Genomic DNA, 17,096 nt, shown 5'->3' on the forward strand with positions numbered 1-17,096 from the left:
GAATTTGAATAAAAATAATTTAAATGAATAATAATATAGTGCTTATTTAATTTGATGTTAATTAGTTTGGGGTTTAGATTAGACATTGGAATGCCAATGTCACCGGGTGCTGGAATACCAGCATACCATATTTCTTTAAATTTTTATTTTTATTTTATTTAATTACTATATATTTTAACCTGGCTTCCGCCACTCTCAACAAATAATCTTTGTGCTTTTCCCCTAGCATCCGAACAGGACGAATTCTTCTTCTTTCTGCGGCTTCCCGTCTTCCAGTTGATACCACGTAGTGCCTTCTTCTTGATACAGTTGGTGGTGCCTCATTGTTCTTCATCATTCTCTTCCTCCTGCTCGAGGGCCGGGGTGATCCTTTGCCTTTGTATTCTCGCACTTCTCCTAGGTTCTTCCGGTGTTTGTTGGCTCTCTCTTATCTGCCCCCAGTAAAATGACAAAAATAAGTAAATGAATGAATGCTCTTTTAGCCAAAATATGCATTTTTGTGTCTTATGTAACGGAATAATAAATATAATTGCCCCGGGAAAATATGATTTACCCCTCCATCTTTACTATTGCGCCGTCACTAGCTACAACATATTTTGATTTCCATTGTTCCCACATATTTATTTTAATTTTAGTATTGTGAATCATATTCTACTGTGTTACCTCACGTAGCCACCCCTCCCCCCCACACACGTACAATATCAGTTGTAAGTTTTAGACTAAGCTTGTAAAAATGTCCACTTATATCTTTGTATTCTTGAGCCATTAAAAAAAATCATTTCGCCCCTTCTTCTGGACTATTTCATAGCAATGTTTTCCCACTGGAAGCCCCTTTGCAGATCGAGATCCGGGGCTATAGCCTTCCCAAGCCACCGTCCCCTCCAAATACTCTCTTGGCCTCATGAAAGAAAAATATATGTATTTATACGAAATATTAATTTGACTTGGCAGTTTCTTTTTTCGAACAGGAATAAGTTTTAAATTTTAATAGCTTATAAATTTACACTAGCAATTTTGAGTAAAGGTTTTGCGTAACCCTAAAAGTACATTTAGAGACTGCAAGGCCAACTCTCGACATTTCAGATATATTAATAATATTCATCACAACGTCTTGTATAATTATTTGCTACTTCAATATCCTCCTCGCAAATGTTTCTCCCATATTAAAACATATATGCAATTTTCTGTTTATTTCCTTGTAATGCTGACCTCCGTGGCGAAGTCGTTAGCACAACGCTTTACGATGCCAAGGGCCCCCAGGTTCGAATTCCCGCCCGGGCATGGGTCTACTTTCCTTTCTTCAATTTCATCATATCATCACGCATCCTCATCTTTGCGATTAGCCATATGTGACAGATAAGCGAAGTAAAATAAACTAAGTCTATTAATCAATTATTTTTAAACTCTTTAATTCTTCTTTAGCATGCAACGTTTTTGTTAAAATTATATTACAATTTGTAAAATGACGAAATTCTAAAGGAGAACACGCAACTTTCTTTGTAGCGCATCGGTCAGAAAGTTTCAGGAATATGGATATTCAAAATACATTTTTCCACATGTACTTTGCCCCCTTTTAAAAGTAGCGCGTTTTCAATTGTGTTACTAATCATTAAGAGGATGCCTCAATACCATCTTGGAGGATGACAATTAATATTTCCCCCCTCCTAAAAGTAATAATATACTTTCGCTCTCTGAATCTCCCATATAAATGCTAGGGGCCGTCTGCTTCAGCCGAGCTCACTGCTTCTCCGGTGACGTCACGTGTTCGTGCAAGATCGGCAATCTTCGGATGACTTTACCTAATCTCTATGTACCTTGCAGTCTAACAATAAAAGTATTTCCCGGTGACGTCAGAACACAATGTTGTACTAGCGTTGTGTGATAAGGGAGACCCTCGAAATGTACCCACACCCAGCTATACGTAAATTGTCCATTACCATGTTCACTCACTTTGTTTTACATTCAAAGAAAAGCACCAATGCAGCTGAGAACAACCTCTGCTCCAGTGTAGTAAAATATCATTCCTTAAAACCTTATAGCATGTAAGAAAGCAATAAAGTATAAAATAAAATACCTTTTAAAAAGTGGGCAATTTTGTGTCTACTAAAATAAATCTTTGCCGTCGATTGTATTTATTTATATATTGTGCATGTTCGAAATTTTATTGTTATAAACAAATGTGTATTATTCATATCGTAAAGCCTTATTATCATTTTTAATTGTACCACGCCCATAATTGATATATTTATTCAGATAAGCGATTGTCACAAACGGATGACTCACTCCGAAAGGAGATTCGCCTGAAGATGGGTTTTCACTCTTGTATTTTTCGTAAGTTGTCGCAAATCAGCTGTTGGTTGTGAACATGGTGGTAGGTCGAGCTGCAGAGTAGTTACGAGATAAGATCATGTGAGTAATGAAAGACAAGCATACAAATGCTTATAGTGCTTCTAAAAAGGCGTTGATTGGAAGTGAAATTCAAAGCGTTCATTCTAATATAAACGTTCCGATGATAGTGAAAGAGGGAACGTTAAGATATAAAACACTTCAAGGATGCATGATGCATACGAAGTTGCCCAGTTGCTGAAGTTAACAGTTCAAATAGAATCCATAGCAGCCTATGGTAAGTAAAATAATTCGTTTAATTGTAGTTGCAAGAAATCGTATTGAGTAATTCACGTAACGGTTCCTATTTCCCACAAACCATCCACGGGTAGCCCCAAAAACAATTGACGTTAGCCCCACGAACCATCACGGGGACGAGGTATGCCTACTAGGTTAGGTTCCATTAGCACTCCTTTCGTTCAATTTAGCATATACGGACAATACGAGAGCGTATTGTGCTCTCGTGCAGAAAGCAAATGGCGGCAGCAGCAATACCGCGTCGGAAATAGATTTTCGTAGAAAACCACATGCATTCGCATTAAAATGGATCGAAACTACATTCCCGAACATCAACAACGCTACAGAAAATGATTTGCGTAAGTACTTTCTCCTGTAAATTTGAAGAAAGCCGTCTCCGGTATAGTAAAGTTTTACCCTTCTTTGATTAGGTAGCTACTGGGCAAAACTATCATGCATGGTTATTTGATTTATTTTCAATAGAACGATAATAGTTACGTGGGTACTAGTTTACTATCCTTCGGACAGATTTCTACAGAAGAAACTACTTACCGTAATAAGTTCCTGTAGTATTGTCTAACATCTGGAAGGTGTTTTGTGTGATGTGGGAATGTTTCATAGCGGAAATTCAACCATTGACGCATAGCCCCACGAACCATGTCTGGTAAGGTTAGGTTAGGTAGGGTCACAATAGGTTCCAATAGTTAAAAATTGGTTTCGAAAAAAATATGCGTACCCCCACACACCATTCTCGCATAGCCCTACGAACCATTGACACATAGCCCCACAAACCATTTGCGGAAACGTACGTTCTTCAGTTACAAAAACACTTTTTTTTAAAAAAAAATTGATCAAAAAACGTGAATAGGGTGGGTGAAAATGAGACAGGGGAAAATGAAGGTTAAAATGAGACAGTGAAATATTGCACTAATGCAGTGTTTCAAACTTTGAATAAAAATCATCAAAAGTTACCTAGAATCTTGTCTTTCATTATATGTATATTACAGTGTTCTGAAAAAAGTCATTTACTGGGAAAAAATTCTCAACTAAAACTCCTTGTTCTATTTCAAAAAAAACTTTCAAATTCCAACGACAAACTTTCGCTGTAGCCAGCCATCTATTACTTTAGGAACAAAATGGAAACCATAACTCATTGAAGGTTTAACTTTAGAGTAACATCAATGAAAAAAAATGTAAAAAGTATCTTTGTGACATGAGTTATGTCACTTTTCAATTTAGGTGACAAAATTAGACATGTGAAGATAAAAATGAGACAGCAGATATTTACCTCGCCTATCTTCTTCTTTTCCTTTTATGTATTTACAATTATGTTAAAGATGTCTTAAAGTAAAGAAAGTAAAATTGACTATCAAGTCCAGTGGAAAGCACAGAAAACCTTCAACGTGGTGACTACATATTCGTTCGCTTCAGAGGTGGTAAAAGAAAATGTACTGAATTCGGTACGTGTGTATCGTGCAAGAAGTTCTTGATAAAAACGATATCCAGATAATGGGAATGAGACATTCAGGAACAAAAGACACGTTTCTTGTAGACGAGAATGACATATCAGTCGCAAGCCTTTCCGATATCATTGACAAGTTGGAGGTTCCAAAAACTGTACTTTTTGGGGACACAGTGAAATATCGATTCTCACAGCCAATTGATGTGTTTGAAACATAGTGACTCATATTTCCAGCGTGTATTTCAGTTTCTTGAGTTACCATATTGTTTCTTAGTAGTACCATGTTTCAATTACCTATTTTCCTTGTTTATTTAGGTATTCACGAGCTGTATTGAGATGTTAATACCAGTATAGAATGTTCGTTTTTGAGTTTATGGCAAGACCTGTAAGCCTAAACTTTTTGTACATTTGATGTTTTAATTTTTTTCAATTTTTGTGTTAATGAATAAGATAGCTTACTGAGGAGGCCTAACATTTCATGTTTTCTTAATAATAGCAGCATTGGACATAGCCTAATATGTTTTATGTACTGAACTAGGCCTATCAGTAGTAGCTACACAATTTTAGTTTGCTTTATTTCTATGTTTATGGTGAGACATAACTGCTTTACACTGTAAAATACTTTGCCTATTTCATTCCTTTTTTATTTAATGTGTAGCATATAGGCCCATACAGTATTCATTGTGTCTCCTTATGTTTCTACAGGCCTTCTTATTTCTAAGGCTTTCTTGGAGCTTTAACTCTAGAAGCCATAACTCTGTCAGTTTTCACGTTACAAAAAAAATATATATACCAAGTGACTCATATTTCCATGCTCTGTCTCATTATTTCATTCCTACTGTTCCACAGTGCATGGCTATTGAGATATAAGCATGTCTCATTCTTACCTTCATGGTGTCTCATATTTTACCTTTTTTGAGGTTACAAATGAGACAGTGTTTTTAATTTTTTTTTGGACTTTTGGGTGAACATAATCATAACAAGCCAACAAAAATGGAAGTATAACCTGAATTGTGTTGGTATAGCTTTGATTTCATCACAATAAACCAGTTCTAGACAAAGTTCCAATAAAAGATTTAAAATATGTCTCATATTTACCTGCACCCACCCTAGACGTTAAAAAATGATCCGCGAAGCAGATAGGTAAGTACAAATGTCAAAAATTGACGAAACTCAGAAGTTATAGGTGTCCGAAGGATAGTAAACATTTACCCCCAAGGAAGTAATGACGTATAAATAAATGAAACCGAACAGTTTGTACAGTTTTATTACTCTTTTTCAAAGAAAGGAAGGCATTGGTGAAATAGAGGCTTACCTAAGTAAGGACCAACTTTTCTACAGTAGTCTGCATTACACATCTCTCTCTCTCTCTCTCTCTCTCTCTCTCTCTCTCTCTCTCTCTCTCTCTCTCTCTCTCTCTCTCTCTCTCTCTCTCTCTCTCTCCCTCGCTCTCTGTGTGTGTGTGTGTGTCCGGGTAACCGTAATTATTATGTGTTCCGGCTAGAGTCTAGTTTATGTCCTTCTTGCGCACTCCTTTTTGCCCGTTTACAAAACCGTGCTAGCACACAGCCGGTGCTCCGGCAGCCGTAGGGTGAGTAGGTTTTTCTTTTTACACTTTTTGTCACTAACTATTCACGGGAACGAGGTATGCCTACGAGGTTAGGTTAGGTTCCATTAGCACTCATTTCACCCCTAAATATGTGCTTCATCATCGAAATATGTCCTCAGTACGTTCAATCACGTATATCCGGACAACATCGGTTTTTCTGGATTTTCTCCTCCAGGAAATTTTTCCTTGCCTTGGGATTTAGTTTGTTGAATTCCGTATGCAATAACCTTTCCAACGATATATGGCACGTATTTCTTATGAAAAGGACGTAAACTAGACTCTTACCTGTGTTCCCACTCATAGTTCTGTTGGAAATAGCTAGTAGCTTGAGTAAATCACAGAAATCAGCATTAGCCCAGCTGGCGGACATTGCATTTTCTAAAGAGAATAGTTTCAAGAATAGTAACAACCGACAGCGATGTAAAGATACTCTGTAATATCACAATTATACAAACAACATTGGGGTGATGGTGACCTTCTGTACCCCACGAGAAACTTAATTTTTTTAGTTGCTTGGAAAGATTGTCATTCATATGAACGTTTCCTGTTGTTTATAACTGTGTTCTCTCTGCCCTCCACATGTTCTGTAAGTCTGGATATTATATTCAAATATCTTTGTACAAATAACAATAATGAGTATTGGAGCGAATTTACAATATAGAGATATTCTCCAATTTTGTTAATATTTTGCATACTCCCTAATTTAGGCCTCAGAACCACGAATCTAAACTTAAAATATGAGGGTCACATCCAGATATCGGAAAATAAGGGAGTCCATCATCTCAACCAACAATGTAGAATTGCTCATTATTTATCGCAAGATCTATCGTTTCACAACGAAATATACATATTCCTGATATACTACAACCACAAATTGTGGTAAAATTTTCGTATCCGCAAAACTTATTTCTTCAATTTTACAGGAGAAAGTACTTACCAAAATGAGTTTCTGTATACTTTACGAAGGTTTCGGAAGTGTTTTTTCCCCTCGCTTAATATATTTTGCCGGTAAATCATGTATTTTTCAACATTAATGTCTCTCTGATGCACAAAAGCTGTTGCCTCTATGTCCTCCCATTATGTGAATCAAATGTTGTGTGCATTCGATGATGTAACCCCCGGTCAATGTGTTTCCAACCACACCTTTGTTTTCCAAGAACATGACAATTTTATCTATGTTTGCCTAACCTAACCTTGCCGTGAATGGTTCGTGGGTTCTATCCGTGCATGGTTCGTGGGGTTTTTGAACCTGGAAAAAAATACAAAATCAGTAACATGAAACTAGGTATTCGATGAAGAAGGTTGCAACACTGCATAACCACTGATCATGGACAACGCTAGTCAAGATTTCTCCGCTATATTGCATGTAACGCAAGCGAAAACGAACAAACAAGAATTACTAGATATGTCGAAAGTTGAGATTATTTGCGTGAAAAAAATGAAATGGCACCTTGAAGAATTTTACCCAAATTTTAGCTGTTTGCCTAACCCAACTGCAACTAACCTAACCTTACTGTGAATGGTGCGTGGGGCTATTCACCAATGGTGCGTGACCTATGTGTGCATGGTTCTACAACCCCAAATTTTAACTATGTTTGCCTAAGCTAACCTAACCTTCCTGTGAATGGTGCGTGACCTATATGTCCATGGTTCTACACTTTTGTAGCATGTAACTGGTGGAGAGACATTTTTAATCAAAGGAACTGAATCACCGTTTTCAAACTTACCTCTAATTAAAATCCGCATTCCACATGCTCTTATCAATACATGCATGGTTTCTGTACAATTTGAAAGCGTGCCCGCGTGGACACATGTCACTACCCTCCTTTGGCAGAACACCAAATTCCATCAATTTGTTAACCAAACCACGACCATCCTCTTCTAGACTCCACTTATATAACTGTAGCACATTAACAATATTTTCATTCCTCTCCGCCATTCTTCCACGACCAATGCTGTGAACAAAAGAGAATAGCTTTGAACAGCGTCGCAACGCTCTAGACAGCGGAATGGACGTTGATCGTCATTTCTTCACATCATCAAACATGATTCCTATGTTTCTTTATGGGGAATCATCGCATTAATTAACAACGTTATTTTACAAGTTCTACAACTCAATGTGCAAATTTAAACACATTACCCCCAAATATTATGTTCATATACGTAAGTACAACTGCATATTTAGTGAGTATGACAAGCAGTAAACTAATTACACAATATCTCTATATTGTAAATTCTTACCTGAGTATTTACATCCATCTTTGTGAATTTCACAGAAAATGTTAAATTGAACTTTACAACATTTGTGGTGCAAAATTAGAAATGGAAAATAAAATCTTTTTACAAGCAAGAAACTGTGACCTACCCCCTCTCTGCTTAACTCATGGTGAGGGGAAAATGGTAATGGTTCTGATTGTTTTATGATTTCTCCTAGCACAAAGACTAATTATCGTAGACTTTTGGAAATCATTGTCACACGAAATTTGAACCTTCCTTAAAGTAATGAGCACTGTTTGGACTCGAAAAAAAGTTATGTTGAAATAAACAACTTGAAAATTACCTTACGCACTTCTTATGAACAAGATATTCTCCGTCGACAAGTGACAGTAAATATGGTAGAAGTGTTGGAATGAATGTACAAGTAAATCAGAACCTTAGTAGAATTTAATGCTAAGAGAACCAAACCTGACCTGCCTAACCTAACCACGAAAGCATATATTGAACAAAACCTTAAGTAATCACTAAAACTCTGCAGTATGTGTTAACAGACGTACATCGAAATCGAACCGTGTAAAAATTGCATTCGTAGCATGATGAAATCGCAATAAAACAAAAGGAACTTGGGCCTGGAAGATATTGATGAGACATAATACACATGCACGATTGAATGAAGTTTGCATTTGTAATATAAGTACCTAGTATTGATGAGACATAATACACACGCACGATTGAATGAAGTTTGCATTTGTAATATAAGTACCTAGTATGCTCAATTAGAAGTAATTGTCTACATTAATTCTGCACTTATTAGGATTGCACAATAGGCTACTAAGTTTATTTAATTTTTATAAAATAGAATGGTCTTTATTTATGCAGGCATGTATTGGCCTCATGGGCCATTCTTACAACCAACCCTTGTCAGATATAGTAAATCAATAAAAACAAACAGAAAAAAAAACATAATCATGATAATACAATAAAGGCTATAAAGATTATACAATGATAAAATATTACATTGAATTGATTAGTATGTATACTGTGGAGTAAAGAGAAGATGTAAGTTGTCAGTAGTGCATTATGTGTGAGGTTTTTTTTGGACGGGGTGATAGATATGCATTATGTGAAATGTAAGTGCATGTGCAATTATTAAGATATGTAGATTAGTGTAGTTGGGACAATAGTAAGTGCAGGCAGTTTGTTCCATTCTCTAATCCCTGTAACAATGAAGAACTTATTATAAGTGATGGTTGTATGCTTGAGGATTTATAGATTGTGTTTCTTGTGGATATCATGTTTGACCAATGTTCTTGGATGTTATTGGATAAATATTTTGGGAAGCCGTTCTTGAATGAGTTGTGTGTGGGGCCACTGATGGACCAAAATGTGCTTGCATGTTGGGCCGAGATGGGTCTGCCTAATTTGTAAGATGCACGCCAAAGAAAATGGTAGTACTTACTGCATTTCACAAACCCATGCCTCTGGAGTGGAGGACCATATTGTATTCCATAAGGTGATTCGAGTCGGATGATTGCAAATGACACTCACTGATAATAACGAAGATATATTGACTAAAACAAAAGATTACATGTTTGTACAAACTTGCTGCAATGCAATGCAATGGACGGAATGAAATCACCACACACACTCGGCCATATTGTCTCGAGAACTGACTGAGCGTCACTCTCTCTTTGTTCGAGAGTAAGCATGAAACATCTGTTGATAAAAATATCAAACATATCAATTATGACTTGAGACAGTTCTTAAGAATGTTGTACATCATGGTGAGTGTTAAGTATTTTCTTCTGTTGTTGATGTTTGGCCAAGAAAGTTTCTTTAAATAGGGCAATACATGTTCTTTTCCTTTTAGGTTGAATATGAAACATACAACAGTTCTGAATCTTTTGAAGTGTATAGTTTAAGCTCTGAGAGATATTGCTGTATACTGGAGTATAATAGTCTAACGTGGATAGGACAAGTGCTTGCATAAGGCGATCTTTAACCCTTCGTTTGTATACATGTTCCAGAGTAATGTGGTTGGTGTACAGTTCGTGTAACACTCGCACGTGAATTTTATTGTTTTTTTGTCATTTTTTCGAATCTTTTTATATTCATCATGTTAAAAATAGTTTATAAATATGTATTGCCTAATATACATCTCTTTATGCTAAACTTTATATATTTTTTTACGTAATAGCAAGATTATATTCTTCAATTGCAATATTATTTATTACCATTTACGAGGGACAAATTAATCAAGAAAAACATAACAATGTATATAATTTTATTAAGAATTTACTTTTGATGTTTACTAATTTGCAAGACGTTAGTAATAAATTCATTGATGCACATTGTACTTCCTAGTTTCAATCCAACTGATATATTGAGGGGAAAAGACAAGTAAAATTAAGTTCATGTTAATGAAGAGATTGATCCATGTTGCTATTGTTACCACTTTTCTATAACTCGTCAGCAAACATTATATTCTGGGCCCTAAGAATCAAACATTCTACCCAGTTCTTCTGTTTCCTTAACATTCGATTCAGCAACCCATGCTCGGACCTGATGTTCTTCATTCGTGACGAATATCATATTTCAAAGTTCATTTAGCCAGAAATATTAGCTGTAGTGAGCGAATGGAGTCAAATAAAATAATATCTGTAGAATCAAAACAGAAGACAGAGACACAACACACAGTGAGCACAAAAATAAAATATGTTTGCAGAAAATTGTTACGCGGTTGGTATACGTGCGAGTGTAGTGCTCACAAAACACGGACTGCCAAAATGACATGTCTGTACAGACAGAGAACAGTGCCACAACCTATAACTGATATCATCTGGCCATATACATTCCAAAATACAGCTACACATGACCAGAAAGTGACATCATTATTTCGAATCTTTTTATATTCATCATGTTAAAAATAGTTTATAAATATGTATTGCCTAATATACATCTCTTTATGCTAAACTTTATATATTTTTTTACGTAATAGCAAGATTATATTCTTCAATTGCAATATTATTTATTACCATTTACGAGGGACAAATTAATCAAGAAAAACATAACAATGTATATAATTTTATTAAGAATTTACTTTTGATGTTTACTAATTTGCAAGACGTTAGTAATAAATTCATTGATGCACATTGTACTTCCTAGTTTCAATCCAACTGATATATTGAGGGGAAAAGACAAGTAAAATTAAGTTCATGTTAATGAAGAGATTGATCCATGTTGCTATTGTTACCACTTTTCTATAACTCGTCAGCAAACATTATATTCTGGGCCCTAAGAATCAAACATTCTACCCAGTTCTTCTGTTTCCTTAACATTCGATTCAGCAACCCATGCTCGGACCTGATGTTCTTCATTCGTGACGAATATCATATTTCAAAGTTCATTTAGCCAGAAATATTAGCTGTAGTGAGCGAATGGAGTCAAATAAAATAATATCTGTAGAATCAAAACAGAAGACAGAGACACAACACACAGTGAGCACAAAAATAAAATATGTTTGCAGAAAATTGTTACGCGGTTGGTATACGTGCGAGTGTAGTGCTCACAAAACACGGACTGCCAAAATGACATGTCTGTACAGACAGAGAACAGTGCCACAACCTATAACTGATATCATCTGGCCATATACATTCCAAAATACAGCTACACATGACCAGAAAGTGACATCATTATTTCGAATCTTTTTATATTCATCATGTTAAAAATAGTTTATAAATATGTATTGCCTAATATACATCTCTTTATGCTAAACTTTATATATTTTTTTACGTAATAGCAAGATTATATTCTTCAATTGCAATATTATTTATTACCATTTACGAGGGACAAATTAATCAAGAAAAACATAACAATGTATATAATTTTATTAAGAATTTACTTTTGATGTTTACTAATTTGCAAGACGTTAGTAATAAATTCATTGATGCACATTGTACTTCCTAGTTTCAATCCAACTGATATATTGAGGGGAAAAGACAAGTAAAATTAAGTTCATGTTAATGAAGAGATTGATCCATGTTGCTATTGTTACCACTTTTCTATAACTCGTCAGCAAACATTATATTCTGGGCCCTAAGAATCAAACATTCTACCCAGTTCTTCTGTTTCCTTAACATTCGATTCAGCAACCCATGCTCGGACCTGATGTTCTTCATTCGTGACGAATATCATATTTCAAAGTTCATTTAGCCAGAAATATTAGCTGTAGTGAGCGAATGGAGTCAAATAAAATAATATCTGTAGAATCAAAACAGAAGACAGAGACACAACACACAGTGAGCACAAAAATAAAATATGTTTGCAGAAAATTGTTACGCGGTTGGTATACGTGCGAGTGTAGTGCTCACAAAACACGGACTGCCAAAATGACATGTCTGTACAGACAGAGAACAGTGCCACAACCTATAACTGATATCATCTGGCCATATACATTCCAAAATACAGCTACACATGACCAGAAAGTGACATCATTATTTGAGCCTGAAAAACTTAGTTATAACCCAGGGTGAGCACCAACGGAGCGTCCAGAGTATGTTTTAAATAATACAAAGAGTTAAGTTTCCCCATACAATTTTTCACAATAAATTCGACTTGTGCCTTCCAATTTAACTGTCTATCGAACACAATGATCAACTATTGAACAATATTCAATGTAGAGATCACAGAGGCCCACCAAAGATGAATTTTTGGGTAAAATTTACATCTTTATCCTCTAACTGTTATTAATGGAAGTTGATTTCAAAAGTTTATTTCCCTGCAGGAAGAGACTAGCCTCTGACCCACCTGCCAAAAAACTCTGTGGTAAATAGCTGTCCTTCATCTTTTTATTATTATTTTTTTACATCAGTGCATATTGAAAAGTGTCCGTTGGTAAACTTCATGCATCCAAATTCTTTTCTAGACATTGACAGGTCACATTAGCTAAATGATAAAACTGCAGTATTTTATTTTAGTGTGCAACCATTTTTACTGTAACTATACCCTGTCTCAGTTATCTCTGGAGCAAGGCTGTGCATAGCGTCAAAGAAGTGGAAAAATTGAGTGAGCAGAAGGAAGCACTACATGCTGGTGTAAAGGCTGGTTACCGCAGTCGCTTTCCCCCTCCACGCAACCTCTTCCCTCTCACATGTTCATTGGTGGATCCATCTCGCGTCACTGCTTGCACAGAGACTTGTTTTTGTTTGCCTGCTCCATAGATAGATGGGACAGGGTACAACTGTACCCCTTTTTTATTATATTATTTTAGTTATGTATTATTTAACATGAGTGATAGTACGATGGCTACCTGGAAAGTAACTTCAGTTTCCATGTGATACATTAATGAAAGGGGGTAAGAGTGTCATATTTGGCAACGTTGTGGAGTGAATCAATACTCATGAAGCTGTGGCAAAGTGAAGGTAGTGTTGCCAGTGGTTTCTCAACAACTATAAACAAAGTGTTTGTTTCTTTTGAGAATCCTACTTGTGAGGTACAGGCAGTTACAGGATATCTCTTAGCCAGAAACTGTAAAGCTGTATAAATTCATCTCCAACTTTGCGAATTTTATGAAGAACCCTGAGGGTAGTGTGAGACAATGGGTGAGCAAAGAAATGGCTGTAGTGAATGAAGGACTGGTATGGAAGATTGATGGAAGAGTTCGAGATAATCACAATTTCATAATTTCCAGTCCGTTTCAGTGGATTTCATGAACAGTTCTTCATGAAATGATTACCGAAAGGTTAGGTTACTGTAAGTCTTGTGCATGGTAAATACCTAAACTGCTTTCGGAACAGCACAAGAAACAACTGACCTGTAAAGGGTTGGCCACACACTGCAGGTGCTGGCAGTAACCTTGAGGGAAAACTTGCCCAGTCAATATTTAGAGAACCTTCAATGCACTAGAATCATTCAAATATTAGCCTCACATGAAACTAAACCTTTTACACTGATAATCACTTGCATAACAATAAATATAACATATTTTAGAATAGTGATAAACTAAGCTGAAAAAAAGACCCAGTGCTACAAAGATAAATTTTATTGGACTGATAGACTTACCAAGTAGTAGCTCATGGCAAAATACATTAACACGTTCAATCTGTCTGGCCATGAAAAACAACTGTCAATCTAAAGTGATTTGCTAATGTCGGAAACTATTTAATAGGAAATTCTAAACTTTTCTAAAGGTAAAGATCTTGCAGTTTTTTTTTATTTCCCTGTCTGCAGAGAAGAATTCATTACATCTTAATAGCTTTTACGAAGCAAAAAGTTATAAAAAATTCATCTATTCTTGGTAACTCACCATGTATTTTCAAATGTGGAAGTAACTCTGTGACTTGTAGATTTGGTAAATAGTTATGTACACAGTATTCAATGATAGTGTTACATGTTTTGACAACAGACAACTAATTTCTTGAAGTAAGTCTTGAAGCTTTCCTTGTGACAAATGATGAAAAGATTCTCTCGAGCTATCGACCACGTGAGTCACTTGCACTTCTATGCTGAAGATGAGAGTGACGTTAGGTCTCAAAAGCTTGGAATCTTTTCCACAACTCACCTGGTCAATAGCTCGAGATACTCTTTTCAACTAATTTCTTTACTTTGACTTGTACATTTGATGCAGTGATAAATGTCACTGAAATGTAAGTGTCCAGTTTCAAATCCTGTCTGTTACGCTTTGTACTATTTCTTTCAGGAGACAATTTGCTTGTGGGCACAAAACAAGGGCATCTGTTGATGTACAGTGTGTCCCGTCAGCATGGAGATCAGAAACATGATGTGCAACTTTTACGTTACAATAAGAATTTCTCCAAGAAGCCGATTCAACAGCTTGATGTTGTTCCTGAATATCAAATGCTTATAAGCTTGTCAGGTATGCTAATATGTAGCTACAATTTATCATACAATTTCTTTCTAATTTATTATCAGTACCGGCAATCAATTTATCGTTCTCAGGTAAAGCCACATTTTAAGTTCATTGCAAGTCCTGCAAAATTTAAATGTATAGCTTGGATACAAGTGGCAAATATTTTTAGACACTTTAGAAACAATGAAATGTTTAGGTTTTGCTGTTCAGGTATCAGATTGGCTCTAACAAATATCGTAAATTATGATGTAATGATACCTGTAATGTACAGTTCAACATAGGTCTCACCGTAGTGTGCTTTTGTGCATATTTTACATTCAAAATTTACCTTTGAGTGCTAAAGAAAGGAATTCCTATCTATAGTTTTCCTTGATGTGGCCCATTTATGCTAGAATTATGCAACTAACATAAATCATGTGACAATGATTGTATGTCTTACAGTATATTTTTATTTTCCAGATAACATAATATGTGTACATGATATGACAATTATCAATTTTCCAACTATTACAACTGTGCATCGGACAAGAGGAGCAACATTGTTTACATTGGATATCAAGGTAATTTTTTCCTCATTTTGAAATTATAATGATATTTTAAATTACAACATAGCAGGGTGACTACTGGCTGGAGGTTCAGTTAATTCTATGAAATATGTAGGAGTTACTCGCACTAGGAATTGTTACAGTCGGGCTGTGATAAGACGCGGTGTGCAATCAGAATGCATAACGGCAGAACTTGACCAAATTCTATCTTCTTGTTGGCTGCCATGTGGCTGGGGATTTTCTTCGTTGTCACGTTCGCACAAACAGACAGACAGGCTAATCAGCTGTTGCCAAGGTCGGGAAAAAATAAAACGTCACGCGAATTAAGCACGTACGTATCAGTATGCTAATATATGTTATTTCCGTCGTAAAGTGATAAACTAACGAATCTAGAAGTTTGAATCTGAAGTTTCTTGTAGGTTAATGTTAACTTCCTGTGTGAATTTTACTTTCTGGCAAGCATGAAACATTTTCTCTTTCCTGCTCTACACAGCAACCGAAAACCTTCACTGAAAGAACCTCTGTTGTGTTTTTATTATGGTACATTGCAAGCGTCGGCTACCTGCATCTTTTTATTTGTGTTGTATCGTATCACAATTACCTACAAAAGAAAATGCGTCTTGTGTTATGAACAACTGTGCCAAATCGTTCTCCTTTGATTTCATACTGCCTCTCTTTGCCTTCTTTGTCACACCGCGGCATTCGTCTTTTTCGCAACTCTATACCGACCGCAGCTATGCCCACCTATTGTTTTTGTATACGAAACTCACCTTTCATTTTGAAATGACATGGAATTTATACTTCTGTGACATAGTTGAAGCTTCAGAATGTACAAATGAAACACGAACACTCGATCATGCACAAAATTATTCAATACAAAAATCGGACTGAATATTAAAAAGATACTCACTTCACTCAGCCAAAAGCTCTTCGCCTATTAATGTTGTTCCTTCAAATATGAACACAGTCAGAATGAGAACAATGGAAGTGTCCTGTTGTTGACTGTTTAACCAGATGTTTAATCCTACACGTGTTTCTGTGGGCTCGCAAAAATCCTGAAGTAGGTCAATCTGGCAACAGTGCTTCGCTACCAGAGTGAGTGGTTTCACGCTGGTTGCTAGCGCATCCCGACTGTAATTCTGCTTAGATTTGTTTGTGAAAATTAATTTGGTATGAATATTTAAAAATATCGGCCAGTTCTTTCTGGATTCCAGATTTTTTTACCATATCTTGAAAATACTGGAGCACTTGGAGTCTAGAGGGCCTCCCCGATGGCGCAGTGGTGGAGGCACAAGTGGTTCGGATCCCACTTTAAACTGTAGGTCCAGTCCCGATTAGCCTTACTGTGCATAAAGTGGACTTAAAACACAAACTCAACAACTAACTCAACAATTTGGAGTCTAGGTAACATGATAATAGTTGTTTTGCTTTGAATCCTGGTGGCTTTTTTTTTATTTAATGCTGAGTGTCACTCACCTAATCATCATTCATCATCATTGTCGCAGTTAACACGTTCGCTGTCGGTAACGCACATATGCATCATGTGGGGTTATAGCTGTGTGCCTTTGACGCACGCACATGTGCGTCATACATATTATCTTCTTTGAATGCTTGCCCATCAGCGGCATTGCACAGCAGGCTTTTAAATCTTTCATGGCACATTGGTGAAGGTTTGTTTGAAATAAGCATTAGCCTGGTATCTCTTAGCATTGCTGCATCAAACGGCATTATAGTTCTTTTGCAATGTTTCAAGGCATCGTTTGACTGGATATA

At 36.1% G+C, this 17,096-nt stretch overlaps 1 protein-coding gene across 1 annotated transcript in view; it reads left to right on the forward strand.

Annotated features, from left to right (window-relative positions):
* The first annotated feature begins 2,276 nt into the window (after positions 1–2,276).
* Positions 2,277–17,096, forward strand: part of Vps39 (vacuolar protein sorting 39) — a 106,589-nt gene continuing 91,769 nt past the window's right edge. The window contains exons 1-3 of the mRNA XM_083114148.1: positions 2,277–2,623; positions 14,608–14,784; positions 15,238–15,338. Coding sequence (XP_082970274.1) covers positions 2,554–2,623; positions 14,608–14,784; positions 15,238–15,338 — 348 coding nt within the window. The 5' untranslated portion in view covers positions 2,277–2,553. The remainder of the gene's footprint in view (positions 2,624–14,607; positions 14,785–15,237; positions 15,339–17,096) is intronic.

This window comes from Lepisma saccharinum, chromosome 28, assembly GCF_977018435.1.
Source record: "Lepisma saccharinum chromosome 28, izLepSacc3.1, whole genome shotgun sequence".
NCBI classification, from domain to species: domain Eukaryota; kingdom Metazoa; phylum Arthropoda; class Insecta; order Zygentoma; family Lepismatidae; genus Lepisma; species Lepisma saccharinum.